The following is a 23,484-nucleotide window of genomic DNA, read 5'->3' as shown; positions in this document are numbered from 1 at the left end:
AGCATTGTCAGTCTAGAAGGGAGATGTTAAGGTAATGAAACAAATTGAAAAATGGAAGCCAAACTCCAGCTCACAATTTATAATTAATTATAGCAAACAGTTTTTTTTCCTTTTGGGATAAAGGTTCTGCATGAATAAATAAAATTTGACCATTGTAAGCACCCCTGCCAGTGGTAGATGGCTCATCCCTGTACAGTGATAAATCTGGAAGAGAGCTTGTTCTTTTGAAAAACAACAGACTTACTGAGTAGATCACCAGATAAAAATAGAAAAAAAAGGAAGCTTAAAATAGAAAATTGATGCAGACATCATGTCTAAGAATTGGCAAGCTGCAAAATAAAAGAGAGAGAGAGAGAATATGAAAGAAATTCTCAGACAAAAAAAAAAATAAGACAGCACCAGATTCTAATAAAGCCTTATATTTCTATACAATTTCTACATAGAACAAATCAATTGTTTGAGATTTTAAGTGCTTTGTTTTGGTCACTGGAACTGCATCCATCTTTGCAATGCCAAAACTAGGTGGTTTGATGATGACTCATGGCTGCTCTCCTTCACAATAAGCGTTACCTATTCTGCTCCTTCAACGGCCACAGTAGAAACAGCTTTTACGTAGTAGGGTCCTTCCCGCAGATAGGCACGCAGCCTCAGATAATGCTGATTACCAAACACTTCGGCAACTGTTTTTGAGTTCACCAGACCGTTTACGAGTTCAAATTTGGCATCTTTTGAATCTTTGTCTGGGTCGACAGTTCTGTCTACAATGTATTCCATAAATCCAGGGCTTTCAATCATCAGCTTCTGTGCCCAGGACTGGTTGGCAATGGCCTATGTGAAACAGAACAGATATTGAGATGGCTTACAGTAGTACAGTATAAAAAGCACACTACTTGATTTTCATATTAGTAGTGAGACAAGCTTTGGACAATATTTCTGCAAGGAGGGTGTAAACGCCACAAGGAGGTAGTTAAGCACCTAGGTGTGGGCGTGTGTGATCGTGCATATTTGTGTGTGTACTGATGAGTATATTTTCTACCTTCTTTTGTACAAGTTAACATAGTGGCTAGACCAATAAATGAAACCTTAGCAATGTACAATGTAATAGGACCTTGCCTATGTTTTGAAACCACCACCTAGCTGACTTTGCTGGCCAACCATCTGCTAGGCATTATGACACAAGTTGTTTTTTCCCCCTTGTACCTACTTCCTGCATGGAAGAGAAACATGACATGATTAAGGCCACCATCATTCCCATGGCTTTCATGAAGTGGTGCTTCAGGGTAGAAATTGATGGCAGTATTTAGGGTGAACAGGCACTATTTTCTTACCACTTGGGCTACACTTTCATCTCATATAATGGGGAAAATTATTTGATCCCCTGCAGATTTTGTAAGTTTGCCCACTTACAAATAAATGAAGGGTCTATAGTTTTTATCATAGGTGTATTTTAAATGATAGAGTATCAACCAAAAATCCACAAAAAAACACGATACAAATGCTATAAATTGATTTGCAGTTCAGTGAGTAAAATAAGTACTTGATCCCTTACCAACCAACAATAATTCTGGCTCCCACAGACTGGCTATATGCTCATGTGGTACACAGATTAGTCCTGTCAATTAAAAAAGGTGTTCCTAATGACAACTTGTTATGTGTATACAAGACACCTGTCCAAAGAATCTCTTTCTCCCATTCAAACTTCACTATCACCATGGGCAAGACCAAAGAGTTGTCAAAGGACTTCAGGGATAAGATCGTAGACCTGCACAAGGCTGGAATGGACTACAAGACCATCAGCAAGAAACCAAACAAACACAATATGCCGCCATGGATTGAATTCCTGCAGTGCCTACAAGGTGCTCCTCCTCAAGAAAGCACATGTACAGACCCATCTACAGTTTGTCAATGAACACCTAAATGATTCAGAGAAGAAGGATTAGGAGAAAGTGCTGTGGTCAGATGAGACCAAAACTAAGCTCTTTGGCATTAACTTGACTCGCCATGTTTGGTGGAAGAAAAATGCTGACTATGACCCTAAGAACACCCTCCCTACGGTCAAGCACGAAGGTGGAAAATTATGCTTTGGGGCTGTTTTTCTGCTACAGACAGATACAGACCAACTTTTCCACATTGAGGGTCTAATGGATGGGGCAATGTATTGCAAAATCTTGGATGAGAAGCTTCTTCCCTCAGCCAGAACACTGAAGATGGGTCGTAGATGGGTCTTCCAGCATGTCAATGACCCAAAACATACCACCAAGGGAACAAAGGAGTGGCTCAAGAAGAAGCACATTAAGGTCATGGAGTGGCCTAGCCAGTCTCCAGACCTTAATCTCATAGAAAATTTATCGAGGGAGCTAAGACTTCGAGTTGCCAAGCAGCAGCCAAGAAACCTTAACGATTTCGAGAATATTTGAAGAGTGGACAAAAATCCCTCCTGAGATGTGTGCAAACTTGGTAACTAACTACAAGAAATGTCTTACCCGTGTGCTCGCCAGCAAGGGTTTCTCCAAGTACTAAGTCATGTTTTGCTTGGGGATCAAATACTTATTTTACCCACTGAACTGCAACTCAATTTATAACATTTTGTGAGCTGGGGATAGGCAGCCAGGATATATGCTTCCTGGGGTAAGCAGTCTTTCAGGCACAGGTAAAAAATCCAGTGAGATTAGTGGCAAACAGTGAAGGTGTTTTCTAGTGCCAAAACCGAAAATTCTAAATGTACTTGGCCGAAAACCAAACCGTGCAGTTTTAAAAAAAAAAAATGAATATTTTTTGGAAAAAAATATACTTTGATTAAAAAAGCAACAAAAAAACCCCCCCACAATATATACCTCAATTTTTTTGTAAAATATGAAAGAGGATGTTACGGCGAGTAAGTAGATACCCAACATGTCACGCTTTAAAATTGCACACGCTTGTGGAATGGCGTCAAACTGCGGTACTTAAACATCTCCATGGGTGACACTTTAAAAAGTTCTACAGGTTAGTAGTGTAATGTTACAGAGGAGGTCTAGTGCTAGAATTATTGCTCTTGCTCCGATGTTTGTGGTGATACCTCACCTGTGGTTTGAACTCCATTTACATATGTGGGCGTGGTCTACGTATGCATTCACCACTACGTGTGAGCACAGGGGGGAGGGGGAACCTTAAACTTTTTTTTAAATATTATTTATGTTGTTTTTTTTGCACTGTCCCTTTAAAAAAAGTAATCACTTTTATTCCTATCACAAGAAGTGCATGCATCCCCTGTGTTAGAAATAAGTAGCGACAGGTCCTCTTTATGGAAAGATATGGGGTCAATAAGACCGCACATCTCTCCTCTATATTGTAAAGCATTAAATAAAAAAAAGCATTGATCTAGTGCTTTTCAAAAAAAAAAAATGGCCGGAAGTGACATCGCTCCGGTCCTCCAAGGGCATACAGATGAGTGGAGGCCATCTTTCCTTCACCAATCTCTATGCCCAGCGCCGGGATCGTTTGATGGTTTCTCAGGTAAGGCTGACAACTACCGAGCGGAAGTCGGTGGCGGCAGCGGCAGGCGGGCGGGTTTTTTTCGGCACCTGTAACGGTGCTTTTTTTCCATATCGGCCGATAGGGGTGTTTTCGTCCGTAACTCCGGTGCACCCCTATGTTTAACCAAAATAAACAGGGCAAGAAAATATCAAACAAAAATCTAGCCAGATCCCAGCTCTCACACAGTAATGCAGGTCCTAACTATCAGACTGATCAAGCCTACCGCTTGTCAGTCACAACATTCACAGCTTGTTAGTTTCTACCAACCTTTCAGCTCTCCAGGCAGGACTTGTCTGATCCCCAGGCTGAGAGCTCTGGCTACAGGTCCCAGGTGGATTTAATTGCCCATAGAGAGAGGTAAACCCTGCACTGGACACCATATCAGAGATCCCTAAAGGTATAGGAAAGGAACCTGGGAGATCTAAAAACCCCTAACAGGACTTTCCCAGGGTTCCTTTCGGAAGCTCTGCCACATATCCCTGCCCCCCCTTGTTTCAACCCCAGGGTTGGAACACCTGTGGCCCAACAGGAATGAACCCGAGAAGGGCATCAACATTCCCCATCTTAAGCCCTGGCCTGTGCTTTACAGTGAAGGCAGAGTCCTGCAGGGCCAGAAAGCATTGGTTCACCCGTCTATTTATTTCCTTCTTTTGAGCCATCCACTTGAGAGGAGCATGATCAGTTATCAACTCAAATTGGTGTCCTAACAGATAATACCTTACTGTGTCTAAGGCCCACTTTATGGCTAAACATTCCTTTTCAATGACAGCATATTTTTTCTCATGTTCATTGAGCTTTCTGCTCAGGTACACCACAGGGTGTTCTTCCCCATTGCGTATCTGCGACAATACCGCTCCACTGCCAACATCAGATGCATCCGTCTGCAGCAAAAAATCTTTAGAAAAATCGGGGGGAGTATAACACTGGCTGTGAACAAAGGGCCTTCTTCAAGACTTTAAAAGACTCCTCTGCTTCTGTGCACCATTTCACCATTACCGAGTCTTTCCCCTTTGTCAGGTCAGTCAGAGGAGATGCTAGGGTGGCAAAATTCAGGATGAACCTTCTATAGTACCCCATGATACCCAGAAATGCCCTGACCTGCTTCTTATTTGCTGACCGTGGCCATTCTTGGATGGCTTCTACTTTGTTTAATTGGGATTTTATGATTCCCTGACCAATAGTGTAGCCCAGATACAAACCTTCCTCTAACCCAATGGCACATTTCTTTGGATTGGCTGTAAAACCTTCCTTGAAAAGGGAATCCAAGACCTCCTGGACACGGGGCAAGTGAGGCTCCTAATCAGTGCTATGTATTACAATGTCCTCAAGATAGGCAGCTGCATATTGTTGGTGAGGTCTTAGGGTTCTGTCCATGGCCCTCTGAAAGGTCGCAGGGGCATTTTGCAACCCAAAATGCATCTTTTTATACTGAAAAGAACCCTCCAGGGTCACAAACGTGGTCTTTTCTTTGGCGCGATCAGTCATGGAGATTTGCCAACATCCTTTGGTGAACTCTATTGTGGTCAGACAATGGGCCTTACCGAGTCTGTCTATCAGCTCATCTAGGAAGGAAAGCTCTGATGAAGAAGGTTCGTCCGAAACGCATCAGCTGTTCCCTGAGTGTCCACTCCTCTGTTGGGACTCGCGCAGGCTGCTTTTATCCTTAGTCCCTTTGAGGACTTACATGCATGATATACTTCAGTGTTTGTGAGTAGTATTCTGTTATTAATTAATACATTTTGGCTTACTGAGGTAATGCGCAAGGTTGGTGCGCTTTTTGTTTGTTTTCGCTTTACAGTATCAGCTCATCTACCCTAGGCATTGGGTACGTGTCACATTTTGTCACCGAATTCAGCTTCCTGAAGTCATTACAAAATCTCCAGGTGCCATCCGGTTTTGGGACCAATACAATGGGACTAGACCAGTCACTATTGGATTTCTCAAATTACGTCTTACTCCAACATTCTTTGGACTTCATCCCTGATGACCTTTCTCCTAGCTTCAGGAATTCGATAGGGTTTTAGTTTGATACGGCCCCAGGTTCAGTACCAATATCATGCTGAACAGCTGAAGTTGTACCAGGCAATTCTGAAAATTTCTCCGTTTCTTATGAGGAAGGCTCTAGCTTCCTGTTTTTGGGAAAGAGACAGGGTGTTGGGAATAGTGACCTCAGGGACTAGAGGGAACTCAGTACCCCTAAGAGTTATAGGGAAAGTCCCCATAGTCAATGCCAGTCTATCTTTCCAGGGTTTTAACAGCTTTATATGGATTATTTGCTCGGGCCTTCTTTTACCCAGTTGACATACCTTGTAATTTACCTCTCCAACTCTTTCGATTACTTCAAAGGGCCCCTGCCACTTTGCCAGGAACTTGCTTTCAACTGTAGGAACTAACACCAGGACCCTGTCACCATGTGAGAAAACACGGAGACGGGCCCCCGTTATATACTCTTTGTTGGGTGGCTTGGGCCTAAAGTAAGTGTTCTTTTACCGTAGGCATGATTGCTGCAATCCTGTCCTGCATCTGCGCAAAATGCTCAATGACACTTTTGTGGGGTGTTTGCTTCCTTTCCCACATTTCCTTGGCAATGTGTAAGAGTCCCCTAGGGTGTCTGCCATAAAGCAACTCAAATGGAGAGTACCCCGTAGAGGACTGGGGAACCTCCCTGATGGCAAACAGTAAGTGTGGAAAAAGAAAGTCCATGTTTTTCACATCCTTGACAACCTTTTTCAACATCTGCTTTAACGTTTTATTAAAGCATTCCACCAAGACATCCGTTTTGTGGGTGGTACACAGAGGTTTGCAACTGCGTCACCTTAAACAATTTGCACATTTCTCTGGTTACCTGTGACATGAATGGGGTGCCCTGGTCTGTAATTACCTCCTTAGGGACCCCAACACGACTGAACACCATGAACAACTCTTTTAGCTATGTTTTTAGCAGACGCAGTGCGCAAAGGAACTGCCTCAGGGTAACGGGTTGCATAATCCATAATAACGAGGCTATACTGATGGCCCAGGCAGACTTGGGCAGTGGACCCACTAGGTCCATGGCAATCCTCTCAAAGGACACTTCAATAATGGGTAAGGACTTCGGAAGTGGGGCAGGGGTGCTGAGATTTGACACACAGGAGAGGATTGACAAAAATTCTCAATGCCTTTCTGTACCCCGGGCCAGTAAAACCTGCGCATCACCCTTTCAGTGGTTTTCTCCACCCCTAACCTCCCAGTAAGTGCGCATGGGCAAGTTCCAACACCACCCTTCTGTATGGCTTAGGGACTACCAACTGCTCAACAATTTAATTCTTTTTGTATACACGATACAATAAACCTTCATTGCTGCTGAAATAAGGAAAACAGGGCCTGTCCCCTAGTTCAACAGGTACATCATTAATCATCACTATATTTTCCCAGGCCCTGGTAAGGGTAGGGTCTTTTTTCTGCACCGTACCAAAGTTTTCCTTGTGTACCTGAAGGTCAGTAAACTCTAGTGTAGCCTCAGTGTCAGCAGAAGGGTGCCTACTTCCACTGGTTGTGGGGACTTCCTCAGGCTCCTCCAGTTCTCCCGCCATAACTGAAAAAGGAACACCTGGGGAACCCAGAGAAGAGTCCCCTGAACCACACTGTTAGCGTTAGCCAAGGGTTCCAGCTCCACCACTGAGTCAGTCACTGTGACCGAGTCGGGGCAATCCCACAGTTCTCAAAACTTAGGAAAGTCCCTATCAATGATGGCCTCGTGAACTAAGTGGGTTACAAGTCCGACCCGATGAGTCACAGTAACTAAGTCAGTTTCAAATATAACAGTGGCAATAGGATGCTCCTGGGTATCCCCATGTACAGAGATCACTGCAATTTTTCCATCATGCAAGTTCACAGTTTAAACCATCTCAGCTTTTACTAAAGTAATCAGACTTCCCGAGACCAGCAAAGACATAATAGGCTTATTATTAACAGTCATTTGGTACATGTGTCTTCCCACAATTGGTGCTGCAACGCATGAAACAGCAGCAAACTGTTGGACAATGTCTGAGAGACAACTCACACTGCATTGGCTCATCTGTCAATGCAGCTGCAACATGTCTCAGTTCATGGCAACGGAAACACCTGACATTGCCCCAGTTTGGTTTGCTGGCTGGCACTGGCTTCCCTTGTTTTGGACGCCAAACTTCAGATCAGGCACCAACAAACCATCCCCCTGTCTCCTTCCCAGGCTTACCACCCACTTCCCCTGGAAGTCTTACCAGCTTCCTGGGGAGACCGTGGCTTTGGGTGGAAAGTCCGTGTGGCTGAAGGGGTGGCGACCAGGCTCTTTGTGGCAAAGTACCTCTCAACAAGCTCCACCAGGGTGTTCGCTGACTTGGGGTTCCCTTGGCTCACCCACTTTTGCAGGGAACCTGGTAGTAACCTCAGGAATTGGTCCATGACCACACTCTCCACTATTTGTGGCCTGGACAGGGACTCCGACTGCAGCCATTTCCACACCAGGTGGATTAGGTCAAACATCTGTGATCTTGGGGGACTCATCTTGAAAGGTTTAGCTGCTGACCCGTTGCGCTCGAACGGCCAAGGTTACACCGAGACACGCCAGGATTTCCTGCTTGACCTTTTCGTAGTCTCTTGCTTCTGTAGACTCCAGATCATAGTAGGCCTTCTGCAATTAAACAGTAGAGAGGGCTGAACAATCCGTCCCACTGGGTGGTCCTTTTAAACGACAGCAAAAAGGCTTCTGGGTCATCATCTGCAGTCATTTTAGAAAGGAAGAAACCCACATAGATGGCTGATGGCCTCTCTCCAACATCCTCACTTTTTGCAGGTGACCTGCACGACCTCAGTCAGGGTTTTCCTATCCGCTTTTGCAGCAGTGGCTAGCTGTTCAAACAGCCTCTGCATTTGCCCCTGTACAGCACTAATTATTCGCAGAGCACCCTTGTTTGCTCCTACACAATAGTGTTGGCTTGCTGTTGTGCAGCGTTTGATTGCTGCTGTGCATTAGGTAGCACCAAGTGTTTGAGGATTTCCTCCATGTTTTATTACTGGCCCTTTAAGTAGCAGTTCTTTGATAAGAGTGCACACAATCCTCCACCATATGTGAGCTGGGGATAGGTGCCGGGATATATGCTTCCTAGGGTAAGCAGTCTTTCAGGCACAGATACCAAATCCAGTGAGATTAGTGGCAAACAGTGAAGGTGTTTATGAGTGCTATTTACAAAACTATATACAAAGTGCTGTACAGTGTTTAACCAAAATAAACAGGCAAAGAAAATATCAAACAAAAACCTAACCATATCCCGGCTCTCGCTACACAGTAATGCAGGTCCTAACTATCAGACTGATCAAGCCTACCGCTTTTCAGTCACAACATACACAGCTTGTTAGTATCCACCAACCTTTCAGCTCTCCAGACAGGACTTGTCTGATCCCCAGGCTGAGAGCTCTGGCTACAGGTCCCGGGTGGATTTAATTGCCCACAGAGAGAGGTAAACCCTGCACTGGACCTCTTATCAGAGATCCCTAAAAGGTATAATAAAGGAACCTGGGAGATGTATAAACCCCGAACAGAACTTTCCCAGGGTTCCTTTTAGATGCTCCGCCACAATTTGTATTGTGTTTTTTCTGGATTTATGGTTGATATTCTGTCTCTATCATTTAAAATGCACCTATGATACAAATTATAGACCCTTCATTTCTTTGTAAGTGTGCAAACTTACAAAATCTGCAGGGGATCAAATAATTATTTTCCCTACTGTATGGTTGAGAAAAAAAAAAAGTCTGTGGAAAACACTGACGGCTAGATGGAGTGAAGAACGCGGTGCTCGACCCCTGCCCTTCTCACCAACTCATGACAAAGTTCCAGCCAATCTCACACCACACTGTCACTTGTGCAACAATGCCACTCTCAGCTGCACCCTGCACAGCTCGAGGGACCACAATCTAGGTGCCAGTAGCCTGAGAGCGATTGTCACTGGGTTAGGTTACTTAGCAATTTATCCTTCTAACTCCAAACTGCCACCAGATAGCTTTGGGCCTATCATCCCTTCACAATGTTAGCAAGAAAAAATGTGAACAATGAATGCCTGTAACATACACTATCATCACAGACAGGTATATTCAGAGGATTATTATATACAGTAGAACTCTTCAAGAGACAGGGATTCTTTAGCTTGCATTAAAAGCCTTAGAGATAGTTTTAACATTTTTCAAAATAGTGTTTATTAATGAAAAGGTCAAATGGTGCAATTAAAATATTTACAGAAAAGATGTTACAAAGAAATAAAGAGAACAATAACGCAACAGAGAAATAAAATAGAGTTAAGAAGGAAGAATACTTGCAAAGTCCTTGGTTTTAGCAGAGTCCAATTGTCCAAGAAAAAACGTTACCTCGGTTCTCTTGGATTTTCTTGGTTAATGTTAAAATGAGAGCTACCTTAACAGCTCCTGTCAGTCCCTTTTCTGTGATGTCTGATGGTTTAAGAGATGGATGCTGGGAGGTCACCAAGTTTATGACCAAGTCCCAAATACAGTTTTATACTAATATTAATAACTTCCAATATGTGCAGGTGGTATTCTAGAAACTGGCAGATTATTATTCAGAATTATATTTCATATCCAGGAATACCAAACACATCATACCTTGGACGGACTGTCACACAGGAGGGAGGAAACGGCTTTCTCCCCTTTCGTATGTGCTAACATAATCATGTATGACCTTGAATTGTTCGGTATGATATTCCCCATTCAAATATATACCTAATATTAATGTGTCCTGTTCCTGTTGGATTTTACGAATTGTGTGCGGAATTGTTAAGTTGTGGAATAAACGTTTTATGTCACACTCTGTATTCCTAGAGCTTTAATGGCCTTACACCTCATGTGTAACAGGCTTGACTGAGTTATGTTGCTTTACGATAGGTGAGAGGGAAGACTTTTTCATGGTTCCTGGAAACAGACATCAATGAAAGTTTTACAACTCTGACCAGGTCTGTTTCCTCTAATCTGTTGTCCCTCACTGAGACGAGAGGCTCTTTTGAAGTTTGATAAAAGCTATGGCTATAAATTCCATAGTTTGCAGGAGGAGAGAGGGAGTAAGATCCCTGCTCATGAAACAAAATAGCTGAGACCTTAACAAGATGGCTGTCGCTTACAGCAGGGATGTTAAACTGGCGGCCCTTCAGCTGTTGCGAAACAAGTCCCATCATGCCTCTGCCTTGCTTGTAACTGTCAATCTTGCAATGCCTCATGGGACTTGTAGTTTGGAAACAGCTGGAGGGCCGCCAGATTGACACCTCTGGCCTACAGCTTCCATGTTCCTATTGCGCACAATCATTACAGATGTCACTCTCCAAAGATACATAAAACAAAACGCTTTCCAATGATGTATATGCTTCATTTACTATTTAAAGTATATCTATAGCAATATTTAGTTTTGGATAGAGTAGGCAGTGGATAAAACAACTGTCACTTTTTTGTTATCTATGTGGCACTGGGTTAATTTCTCTTCACTTACCTTCCTGTAGACACAGCAGGAAGAGAGAAAATCTCTTCAAATCTGAGGGAAACCCGCTCCTAATTTTTACCAGAACAAGTGTGACCACTGAAAAATTAAACCACTATTCCTGTTCCAATGACAACTCAGAATACAATTTTTTCCTCCACTTTTAGCTTTGGGGATAGGGGTCACTAGAACAATTAGAGAGAAAATCTCCCTAGAAAACACCCAACACTGGTACAATGAAGGACACAATCAAGAACTGGGAGCGAATATAACGCCTTCATTCCCCCCATTCGGATGGCAACTCTCCTTCTTCCCCCTTTCTGGCTGAACCACAATGTTCCAAAGATTGCCGCTGCCCTGGTCCCAGCTATATGGGACACTAAAGGTGTTAAAACTCTGGGAGATATAACTCGGGGCAGCAGATTACTAACTTTTGACAAACTGAAAGTACAGCTCATCTTGCCTAATCACTATTTTTTTTTTAAATATCTCCAAGTACGCCATATATTTATATCACAATTTGGCTCCACTTGGACAGAGACTTAGCCCTCCACAATTGAAACATTGCTGTTTGATGATTCTTTGAAGAAGCCATTGTCTGAAGTGTATAAAAAACTATTCCAAGTTCCACTTCCATAGGTTATCTGATGTTGGGCGAAATGGGTGGAAGATATTCCAGATCGACGACTGCAAAGATATGATTTCCTTGTCCAGGTTATCATGACTCCCCAGTTCTAGGATACTAAAATGGTTGTATAAATGACCCTTGAATAACTGGTCCAAAGTATAACTTCGTCTTTCAGGCAATTGCCCAAGAGGGAGGGAGGGTGGTGGAAGTGACTACAGTGTGACTGGTTTCATTTTGGGTAACTGTTTTCTCTGTTTTTGCCTGGTACTGCGTGGCTGAGCTTGACTGCTAATTGATGTTTATATTTTTCTACTATTGTGTTTACGCACCATGCTTTGGTGGGCAATCCAAGTGCAAAGTTTTGCAATTTTGTATTTTGATGAAGTTTCAATAAAAAGAAATAAAGAAATTAAAGAGAAAAAAAAACACAAGGATAGAGTGAGGTTTTTACCCTTCTACACTATATCCAAAGCAAGGGGTCTGCAAACTTTGTACGCAAAGGGCCAGTTTACTGTCCTTCAGGCTTTAGGGGAGCAAGACTGGGCCAGTTGGAGTAGAAAATGCCCTAGTATCAGTGCCCCATCAAATGTTTAAATTGGAGGAACAGTGCCCCATTGTTGAGGTCAGTAAGAATACTGCTGGTGTCAGTAGGGGGAATGGTGCTCAATCAGTAGTGTAATAGCACCCCAAGGGCCAGATAAGAGCAAGCAAAGGGTCACATCTAGCCCCTGGGCCACAGTTTGGAGACCAAGGTCTAAAACTAACTATATAGTTTTGGTATTAGACTTTAAATATGAAGGGACACCCACAGTTCAGAAATACCTCAATGTTTTGAATATTTTCTGTCAAACTTCTAAAACTTTCAGGCAAAGTTCTGTCTATGAAAAGCATTATGGGAACTCACAGTGAAAACCTTCAGTGCAGCACAGTGCAGTTCAGGGAAGGGCTGGGTGGCGATACTGCGGAACAAATCCATTGGCTGGTTGGATAGACATGTAAACCAAGTTTCTGACATGGCCAGAAGATCTTCGGTATGGTGATCTTCCTGCGAGAGAAAAGTGACAACCTACAGATTACTATAACTGGTTGCTGTTACATCAACTGCTCTGCATACAGCTTGGCTGATAGCTCCACACAAGCACAGCAAACATTTCATGGGTCTGTGGGCACAACTGTGACTGAGAGTACTATACATTTACATTACCAGATAACTGAAATTATGCATGTTATTATTATTATATTATTATACAGAATTTATATAGCACCAACAGTTTGCGCAGTGCTTTACTGTATAAAGGGGGACAGTACAATTACAATACAGTTCATTAACCTCCCTAGCGGAATGATTATTTCAGATTTTTGGTGCTGAAAGCGGTACCATTATTTTGCATGGAAATATGTAGTTTTTTTATTGTAGGCCTGTAATTCTTAGGAATAACTCACTGAAATCTGTCCGAACAAGAGTCTAGTAAACATCCCGGGTATGATAAAATTTGAAACACAAAATCAAATTATAATTTAATAAATAATCATAAAAAATAATAATATAATATTACATTTAATTCAATAATATAATCAAACCAAAAACACTGAAATTTGAAATATAGCGCCAAGTTCGCACATTGCTGAGCAAAGTCGCAAAATTGTTTTCAGTGTCTGATGACAAATTTCCCCACGAATCATTATCACTCAATTCTGCAAGTGGTTCTGATTTACTATCGCTGTTCTCTAGCCGGTCTAAAACCGCTTTTGACCAAAAGGGACGCTTTTTGGACGCCATGGACTTTTCTAAGTTTCCAGGCAGAAAGAACATTCAAAATGCAGACAGGGGACAGGACAGAGCACTAGGGACAAAATGTATGTGAAATGGGTTGAAACAGCAATGTTTTACTATGTAAAATCGTTTTGAAAAAAATGACTTTTTAAATTTTCAAATTTCCCGCCGCCGCCCGTACGTCCCGACGTCACAGGGACCGGAACACAGGAGCCGGATGCCGGCATCAGCCGGAGGAGATGGCCGGGGACGCTGCAGGGGACACATTGCAGGAGCGAAGGACAAGGTAAGTGCTGCAGGGACTCCCTATGCAACACCGCATGGTAAGCCTGAGTGTAGCTCGGGGTTACCGCTTTTGGTATAGAAATTTTACCCCGAGCTACACTCGGGAATACCGTTAGGGAGGTTAAAAAAGAAATAGGAGGGTGTTATGTTGGCTTGTTTAGCCTTCCACATTTTATGAAAAGGGGACTTTCTATCTCAGTGATGTCATCGAACAGAAAGGGCCTTAGTTCTGAGTCTGTATATGGCATTACAGACCAAGTGACTGCAGAGATTTTTTTTTCTACAGAGCAAGTCTGATAATAACAACAATACTCACTGGCAGAAAAAGGAGGGATGCGATGGAGTCTAAACACCGCACTCTCAGCTCTGTAGGGGCATTTTTTGCATGGTGTCCAATTCGCTTAAAAACATGGTTAAACCTGGGTCCTGGAGGAAAAAAAAGTAAAGGTTATTCACTGGAAAGAATGGCATAAAAAGGTAAAATTACAGATGGGAAATAAGGCAGGAAAAATGATCATAGGTTCTGAATTTGTGTTGTGAACATGCACATCTACACAATAATTTTGTGAACACCGATCTATCACATCTATCTGAACTTATTAGGAATCCCATTCCAAAACCACGGGTAATAATTTGCAGCTGCACCCTCCTCACCTTGTGACTATAACAGTTTGCACTCTTCTGGGAAGACTTTCTAAACATTTTTGGAATGTGTTTTGGGAATTTAGGCCCATTTAACCAAAAGAGAATTCGTGAGGTTAAAATCTTATACAGGGCAAGAAAACCTGGCTTGAAATCTGTGTTTAAAGGATAAGTTCACCTTTGGGAACATGTTACAGGTTTCACCCATTTTTAGAGTAGAACATGTAACATGTTTCCACTTTTGCAGCCACCATCCACTGTCCTCTCTCTCTATGACAGCAGTACAGGGAGAAGTTCCCCATACTAGCTGTCACTTTTTGAAAAAAGCACGGATGTGCGTGGCTCTGTCCACACAAATGCGTCATTCATTCACATAATTCTGTGAATAAATGACCTACAAGTCCCGACAACCTTAGCGGCTTTCAACTTGTAGTTCTCAATGAACTACCACGGAGCTGTTGAGCGCTGTGGTAGTTCATTGAGTCTTCCTGTCAGACTGTATCTGTTTGCCTGTACGGGATGTACGAGCACACAGATACACAGACAGGTTTGCAGGAGTCCTGCATGACACCAGCGATCTGCTGATCGTTGGTGCAATGCTTTCCAGGCTCCAAAAATAAACCAAAAAAAAAGTAAATGCACGTTTTTTTACCTAAAAAATGGACATTTGTTTTTGTTTTTAAAAACTGAATTTTTATCTACATACTTACCTCTAAACTCCCATTTCTTAGAGTACATCAAGGGACACAGAGCAGGCTATTCAAGACTGTGTGGGTTATATGCCACCTATAGGTGAATGGACACTGGCTGACGAATTAGCGAGGAAGTCCTCCCCTATACAACCCTTCCTACACAGGAAGTACTTCAGCTTTTGTAGCAAGCAATGAAATTCCAGAAACGGGAGAAACCTCTGTGTCCCGTGATGTACTCCAAGAAATGGATTTTACAGGTAAGTATGTAGAAAAAAAATCCAGTTTTCTTTATCGTACATCACAGTACACAGAGAAGGCTACTCATGACTATATGGGATGTCCAAAAGCAGTAAAGACATTGAGTGGAGGGTGACACCATGATAGCCAGCATCAATAATCCCTTTAGGACCTACCCAGCTGTCTGTAATTCCACTGCGGCTCTGACATCCATCAGGAAGAACCTTGTGAATGTGTGAACCGAAGACCATGTAGTGGCCTTGCAAACCTGAACCACTGACGCCTGATAGCAGACTGCCCAAGATGCCCCCCTAATAGAGTGTGCCTTCACCCGAAAGGGTAAGACCTTACCTTTCAAACCATGAAATGATGAATTGGCAGATCCAATGTGAAATCGTCACCTTGGATGCCGCCTGCCCCTTCTTAGGCCCCTCTGGCAGCATGAACAGAGCATCTGACCTGTGCAGTCACCTTTAAGAAGACCCTTACAGCACGGACCTCATCCAAGGTATGCAGAGATCTTTCCCTTGCTGACTGTGGCCTAGGAAAGAATGAAGGCAGAATGATGTCCTGATTGAGATGAAAACTAGAAACCAACTATGGTTAAAAAAAAAAAAAAAAAAAAAAAGGTCGGTTGAGGTCGCAACACCACCTCATCATGATGCAAAACCAGAAATGGTTCTCTGCAAAAAAGAGATGCCAGCTCCAACACCCTTCTTATAGAAGTGATTTCCACTAGAAACAAACTTACGAGTCAACAGGACCAGAGGAATCTCTTTAATAGGTTCAAATGGTGGTTTTTGCAAAACCTCCAAAACCAAGTTCAGGTCCCAAGGACACAAAGTAACCTGACAGGAGGAGCAATACACATTACTCCCTGTAAAAAAGTGCAAACCAAAGAGTGAGATGCAATGGGCCTCTGGAAGAAAAACAGCTAATGCTGAAACCTTAAGGCCCTTAATGGTACCAACAGCCAGTTTCTTCTCCAACCCCCTTTGAAAAAAAAAACAGAATCCTACCAATCACATACTTTCGTGGTTGCCGTTTCCGGACCTCACACCAGGAAATGTAAGACTTCCAAGTTCTGTAATAAATGTTCCTAGATACTACCTTTCTAGCCCCCAATATGATGGGGATGACAGAATTAGATACTCCCCTATCCTTTAGGATCTGGATTTCAATAGCCATGCCGTGAAATTCTAGTCTGTACCCCAGAAAAATTGTGGAAATTACCCACTTGTCTTGGATGACTGCCCTCCAGGCAGCAATAAAATTCAAAAAACCTTCAAAAGATTACAACTCCTGGTATACCCAGGCAGTCTACCCTCCAAGTAGTAACCAGGACTTGACCCTGATTAGATTCAGAATTCAGACGATATCAGGTGTGTACAGGGTAATGCGGGCGTAGTCCATTGAAGCTCCGCCACCCGGAATAGCTGCAATGCCAGGCAAACACAGTGGCCCAGATACCCCTGACACCACTGGTTTATTGTGAAATGCAAATACTGCCAGATTACCCCCGTCCCCCTCAAGTCCACTGGACCCGAGGGAGGTGTACCTGCCTCTCTGCTGGCTAACCCTTTTTGAGACTAAGCGAAAATAAGGCAGAAACTATATTGTATATTGTCATCTAGCTATGCAGTCCCGCATATGTCCATAGCCATCTTGGTCTACAGTTATGCGATCGCACAGGCAAGCAAGCCTGATCGAGGGGGCACACTGGACACCTTAGCTGACATTGTGCTACATGCTGGGTGTCTAGTGCGCTCCTGTACCTTTAAGGAGGGGTGGGCTCCCTCAGGTTCACCTGCCCTTGGTCTATCCATTAAATACATGTGCCTCTACTATGGGGGCTCTTAAAATTTGTAGAGTTAGGAACTACAGAATACTGGGGTGCCGTGACGCGGCTCTGTAGCTTATGCATGTATTTGCAAATGTGTGTTAACTAAACCCCTGTTTTTAATGCAGACTGTTAGACAGGTTAATTCCGTTTGTTTGCAAACTGGCTGGCAAGTTGAGCTGGGAATTTTTCTGTTTTGTTGTTTATCATCCATGTGCTCCTTGCTGTGAAGGCCAGTTATAGACTGGAACAGTGGCAATTTTTTGTAAAGCATGCAGCTACATAGGCATGTAAGTATGCAAATTATACCAGTACCCAGTTCACACAAGTATGCATATAAGTATGCAATTTATGCAGTTCGCGCAAGTGTAAATATGCAGTCTATACTAGTATGCATTTAAGTATGCACGTACTAGACTTGTTCTTTTCTTCACTCCATACAGACTACAGTGTGCCTTTGGGGTATCATGCTACAGAAAGTATAGGACATGCTAAAGGCTCTGATGAGATTAGGAAATCTCCTCTAAAGCCATATGGGAAAGGAAGCAAGTGGAAACAAGATGACTTGGAGGTTGAAGAGGAGTATCACAGTTAGGTTAACATTCATGACCGAAGACCTGCCAGATGAGGATCAAGAGGATGACTGTACATATGAGCCCAGTAAGTCATCAGAGACTGACCGTGAAGAAGAAAAATTAAAAAAATGACACGGAACGACTTGGAAAAGAAGAAAAGGATGGCATTTTGATGTTGAAGGAATCTACACACGACATGCCAGCCAATGAGGGACAAATGCAGAATGGAGAAACTGAGCCTAACGCAGAGCAGAATGGAGAAACTGAGCCTAACGCAGAGCAGAATGGAGAAACTGAGCCTAACGCAGAGCAAAATACATCTTCAGCAGAATGATCTACTAAATGTGCCCAGCTGTGTGGCGTGTCCTAACCTAATCCGTTCAGTCATAATGACTGGCTACCTGTAATTTTGCTACTCTGTTAATAAATATTTTTCAATTTAAAAAAAAAAAAAAAAAGGGGTCTGAGATTAAAAATACCATTTCAGTCTTTGCAGATGACACCAAACTGTGCAGTGGAATAACGTCCTTACAGCATGTCTCCAATTTACATGCCGACCTCAATGCACTGTTTAATTGTGCAACTATGTGGCAAATGAGGTTTAATGATGATAAATGTAAGGTTATGCACTTGGGAGCTAAGAATATGCATGCATCATACATACTAGGGGGGATACAACTGGGGGAATCAATGGTGAAGGATCTGGGAGTTCTGGTAGATCACAAGCTTAATAATGGCATGCAATGCCAAGCTGCGGTTTCTAAAGCAAGCAAAATCCTCTACTGTATTAAAAGAGGTATAGACTCCAGAGAGAGATATAATTTTACCCCTGTACAAATTAGTAAGACCTCATCTGGAATATGCAATTCAATTTTGGGCACCAATTCCCAAAAAGAACATCGGGGAACTGGAGAAAGTACAGAGAAGGGCAACCAAACTGATAAAAGGCATGGAGGAGCTCATCTATGAGGAAAGATTAGAGGAACTGAATGTATTCTCTCTTGAGAAGAGGAGATTAAAAGGGGGATATGATCAACATGTATACATACATCCATGGTTCATATAGTGAACTCGGTGTAGAGCTATTCACCCTGAGGTCATCACAGAGGACAAGGGGGCACTCTTTACATCTGGAGGAATAGAAATTTAATCTCCAAACACAGAAAGGTTTCTTCACAGTAAGAGCTGTGAAAATGTGGAATATACTCCCTCAAGAGTTGGTTCTGGCCAGCTCAGTAGATTGCTTTAAAAAAGGCCTGGATTCTTTATTGGATACACAGAATATAACTGGTTACTAACATTTATAGATAAAGTTGATCCAGGGAATATCTGATTGCCTCTCGGGGGATCAGGAAGGAATTCTTTCCCCTGCAGGAGCAAACGTGATTATGCTTTGCTGGGTTTTTGGCCTTCCTCTGGATCAACTGTGGGTGTAGGATAACTTTATTTTTTTTATGGTTGAAATGAATGGACTTTTGTTTTTTTTCAGCCAGACTAACTATGTAACATACGGATGCGGCCCAAGCATCAGGTACACATGTCCGGACGTGGCCTTATCAGGTACGCATGTGAGGATGCAGCCTAAGCATCAAGTACGCATGTGCAAATGCAGCCTAAGCATCAGGTACGCATGTGCAGATGCGGCCTAAGCATCAGGTACGCATGTGCAGATGCGGCCTAAGCATCAGGTGCGCATGTGCAGATGCGGCCTAAGCATCAGGTGCGCATGTGCAGATGCGGCCTAAGCATCAGGTGCGCATGTGCAGATGCGGCCTAAGAATCAGGTGCGCATGTGCAGATGCATGTACCAATGCAGTTTATTCAATATACATGCATTCAATAATGTAATACAATGCCGCAATTGTCCTGATTTATAGAAGCGTATGGTGTCAAAGAACTGTGTCAAAATTAAAAGCACTTGGTTCTATGCTAGTCAAACACATACAGTGAGGAACAAACGTATTTGAACACCCTGCGATTTTGCAAGTTCTCCCACTTAGATATCATGGAGGGGTCTGAAATTTACATTGTAGGTGCATTTCCACTCTGAGAGACAGAATTAAAAAAAAATTTCAGGAAATCACATTGTATGATTTTTAAAGAATTTCTTTGTCTTGCACTGCTGAACATAAGTATTTGAACACCTAAGAAACAGCAAGAATTCTGGCTCTCAAAGACCTGTTACTGTGCCTTTAAAAAGTCCACCTCTACTCCACTCAATCTAACTTAGTAGCACCTGTCTAAGCTCTTTAAAGACACCTGTCCACCCCACAGTCAGTCAGACGCCAACTACTACCATGGGCAAGACCAAAGAGCTGTCAAAACACCTGACACCAGAGACAAAATTGGGGACCTCCACAAGGCTGGAAAAGGGCTATGGCGCAATTGCCAAGCAGCTTGGTGAAAATAGATCAACTGTTGGAGCAATTGTTAGAAAATGGAAGAGGCTAAAGACGACTGTCAGTCTCCCTCGGACTGGGGCTCCATGCCAGATCTCACCTCGTGGGGTATCACTGATGATAAGAAAGATGAGGAATCAGCCCAGAACTACAAGGGAGGAGCTGGTCAATGACATAAAGAGAGCTGGGACCACAGTTTCAAAGGCCACTGTTGGTAGAACACTACGCCGTCATGGTTTCAAATCATGCATTACATGGAAGGTTCCACTGCTCAAGTCATCACATGTCCAGGCCCGTCTGACGTTTGCCAATGACCATCTAGATGATCCAGAGGAGGCATGGGAGAAAGTCATGTGGTCAAATGAGACCAAAAAGTAGAACTTTTTGGTCTAAACGTCACTCGTCGTGTTTGGAGGAAAAAGAAGGATGAGTTGCATCCCAAGAACACCATCCCTACTGTGAAGCATGGGGGTGGTAGAATCATGCTTTGGGGGTGCTTTTCTGCGAAGGGGACAGGACAACTGCACTGTATTAAGGAGAGGATAAATGGGGCCATTTATTGTGAGATTTTGAGCAACAACTTCCTTCCCTCAGTCAGAGCATTGAAGATGGGTTGTAGCTGGGTCTTCTAACATGACAACGACCCGAAGCACACAGCCAGGATAACCAAGGAGTGGCTCCGTAAGAAGCATATCAAGGTTCTGGAGTGGCCTAGCCAGTCTCCAGACCTAAATCCAATAGAACATCTTTGGAGGGAGCTGAAACTCCGTGTTGCTCAGCGACAGCCCCGAAACCTGACAGATCTAGAAGAGATCTGTGTGGAGGAGTGGGCCAAAATCCCTGTTGCAGTGTGTGCAAACCTGGTCAAGAACTACAGGAAACATTTGACCTCTGTAACTGCAAACAAAGGCTTCTGTACCAAATATTAACACTGATTTTCTCAGGTGTTCAAATAGTTAAGTTCAGCAGTGCAAGACAAATAAATTCTTTAAAAATCATACAATGTGATTTCCTGAATTTATTTTTTGAATTCTGTCTCTCAGAGTAGGAATGCACCTACAATGTGAATTTCAGACCCCTTCATGATTTCTAAGTGGGAGAACTTGCAAAATCACAGGGTGTTCAAATACTTATGTTCCTCACTGTATGTATCAAACACAGCCTGAATGCAGCCTCCATGCAGCTAAAATGTAAGCTCCTACAGATCTAATGCAAGCTATTCTGGAGACTCAACTGGAGACTCAAAAGTGAACTGATACCCCTGCAGGAGTGTAACAAAAAACAGTTGTACAAGCCCCCCAGGATTATGCTGGCTAATGCAGTATATAATCATGTCCTGTCTAGTCATGCAACTCCTCCAAAGGAAATACTCACACATCATCATCCAGCCATAGACTGCTTCGTTTCCCTGCTACCTATCACGATCAGGGATCAGGCTCAAAGACCAGTTGCTATAGCAGTGGAAAGACTTACCTGAAACCAGCAGGATAGGTACACAGGCAGGTCACCGTGGCGGAGGAGTGGAATCACCCAAGGTGCGAAGTCTAAGTACCAACCGGTGTTCACCAGAGCTCCTAATGGTGGAGATGGATTTGGCTGCGTGTTAGCACCAGGTCGTGATCCTCAGGATCACCCCACCAGGAGGTGAGCCAGCGGAGATCCAGTAGCGTATAAGCAGGTAAGGATCAAACAAAAACGTGGTCAGTAAACAAGCCAAGGTCGGTAAAGAGCAGTCGCAGGTTGGGATCAGGCAGAAACATAGTCGAGAACAAGCCAAGGGTCAATAACGAGCGATAAATTACGGATAACAGCAGAGACAATAAGGAGCACAATACTGGCTGGAGAGCACAATAATCTGGCAAACAGGAAATGCAGAGACATGGCTTATATCAGGAAGTTCATTGGAGGAGCAAGGGGTTCAAGGTTCATGATAAACAAGGTCAAGGTAGGATCATCTAAATAACTGTCAAGGGAGCTGTCCAGCATTCCAAGTGGTTCAGCAAGAAGAAACATTGCCACTCACCGCTGAAGGCCCAGGATCGGACCCAGGCTCTGACACTACCTCTCAGGAGAATCACAAACCACCAGCCACATGGGAACACAAGCTAAAATGGCTGCTCATCTACTTCCTGCCTCCATTGCAACAGCGTAGGCTACAGAGAGTGGCTCCATGACCTCTAGTTGCTGGAGGAGAAAACAGCAACCCAATACTGGAGACACACACAGCTTGACCTGGCCAGACCAACAGCACACTGCCCCCAGTGGCCACCAGAAGAATGACCAAACAGACAGATTTTTGAAAGAAATACTGCAAACGTAAACTTATCATTCCCGCCACAGAACCCTGAATCATAACAGGAGTCCAACCTTCACCCATCATGGCGGGCTTTGTCATGCAGACCTTCAAGGACTCGGTCCCCATAATGTGGGGCCACTGCCTCGGACCTGTTCAGCACCCCGTCGGAAAGCACCTTGGTCAGTATTATACTGCACAGAGTTCCGTTATGCAGAGTCAAGCACCATAAGGCTGCTTTACAGTCAAAACCCCAAGGATTCTTCTCCTTATCCAGCGAGGCTCAAGTACCATCCATATTGGCTAACAGCTTTCTGAATGGATCCGATTAAAGTCCCTGATTCTCTAATGGAACCATTCTGGACCTTCAGGTATGCTCCTAGAGTACATGCAACACTTTCAATGACCATCCACCTTACAGACACTGGCGAAAAAACTGAAGTACTTCCTGTGTAGGATGGTTTATATAGGGGAGGACTTCCTCTCTGATTGGTCTCTCAGTGTCCATTCACCTATAGGTGGCATATAATCCACATAGTCATGCATAGCCTGCTCTGTATCCCATGATGTACAATAAAAGTGAATTTATTTTTTAAGTTGATCACAAAAGTGATCAGTAGGGTTGAGGTCATGGCTCTGTTCAAGCCACTCAAGTGCCTCCACAGCAAACCATGGAGGAAATTCACCAAAAAACTGGAGCACTTGGAATCTGCTTTGCATAATAACCTTTTTACATGGTAAACAAAAGGCAACTGTAGCTGAACAATTAAATACACAGCTAAAGCACATAGCCACTGCTTTATATACCATATAGTCAGAGCCAGCTGACTATGTTCTCACTTCAGTATGCTTATACAGCCATGGTCAAAAATATTGGCACCCCTGTATTTCTGTCAGATAATGCACCACTTCACCCAGAAAATTGTTGCAATTACAAATGTTTAGGCATTCTCATGTTTATTTCTTTTGCTTGTATTGGTATGACACAAAAAAGTGGAGAAACAAAAAGCCAACTCTGACACATTCCATGCAAAGCCCCCAAACTTAACTGGACAAAATGATTGGCATCCTCAATTTAATACTTGGTAGCACACTTCTTGGGGAAAAAAAA

The 23,484-nt window shown here is 43.3% G+C and overlaps 1 protein-coding gene across 1 annotated transcript in view; it reads right to left on the bottom strand.

Moving 5' to 3' along the window:
* Positions 1-403: 403 nt before the first annotated feature.
* The window catches only part of PSMD5 (proteasome 26S subunit, non-ATPase 5), a 55,307-nt gene continuing 32,226 nt past the window's right edge, over positions 404-23,484 (bottom strand). The window contains exons 8-10 of the mRNA XM_089685261.1: positions 14,012-14,121; positions 12,541-12,681; positions 404-828 (exon numbers count right to left, since the gene is read on the bottom strand). Coding sequence (XP_089541387.1) covers positions 571-828; positions 12,541-12,681; positions 14,012-14,121 — 509 coding nt within the window. The 3' untranslated portion in view covers positions 404-570. The remainder of the gene's footprint in view (positions 829-12,540; positions 12,682-14,011; positions 14,122-23,484) is intronic.

Source organism: Staurois parvus, unplaced genomic scaffold (genome assembly GCF_062004578.1).
Source record: "Staurois parvus isolate SC_StPar_1 unplaced genomic scaffold, SC_StPar_1.0 ptg000365l, whole genome shotgun sequence".
NCBI lineage: Eukaryota > Metazoa > Chordata > Amphibia > Anura > Ranidae > Staurois > Staurois parvus.
Note: the sequence above shows the minus strand (reverse complement) of the source record. Positions and strands in the feature narration are given on the sequence as shown.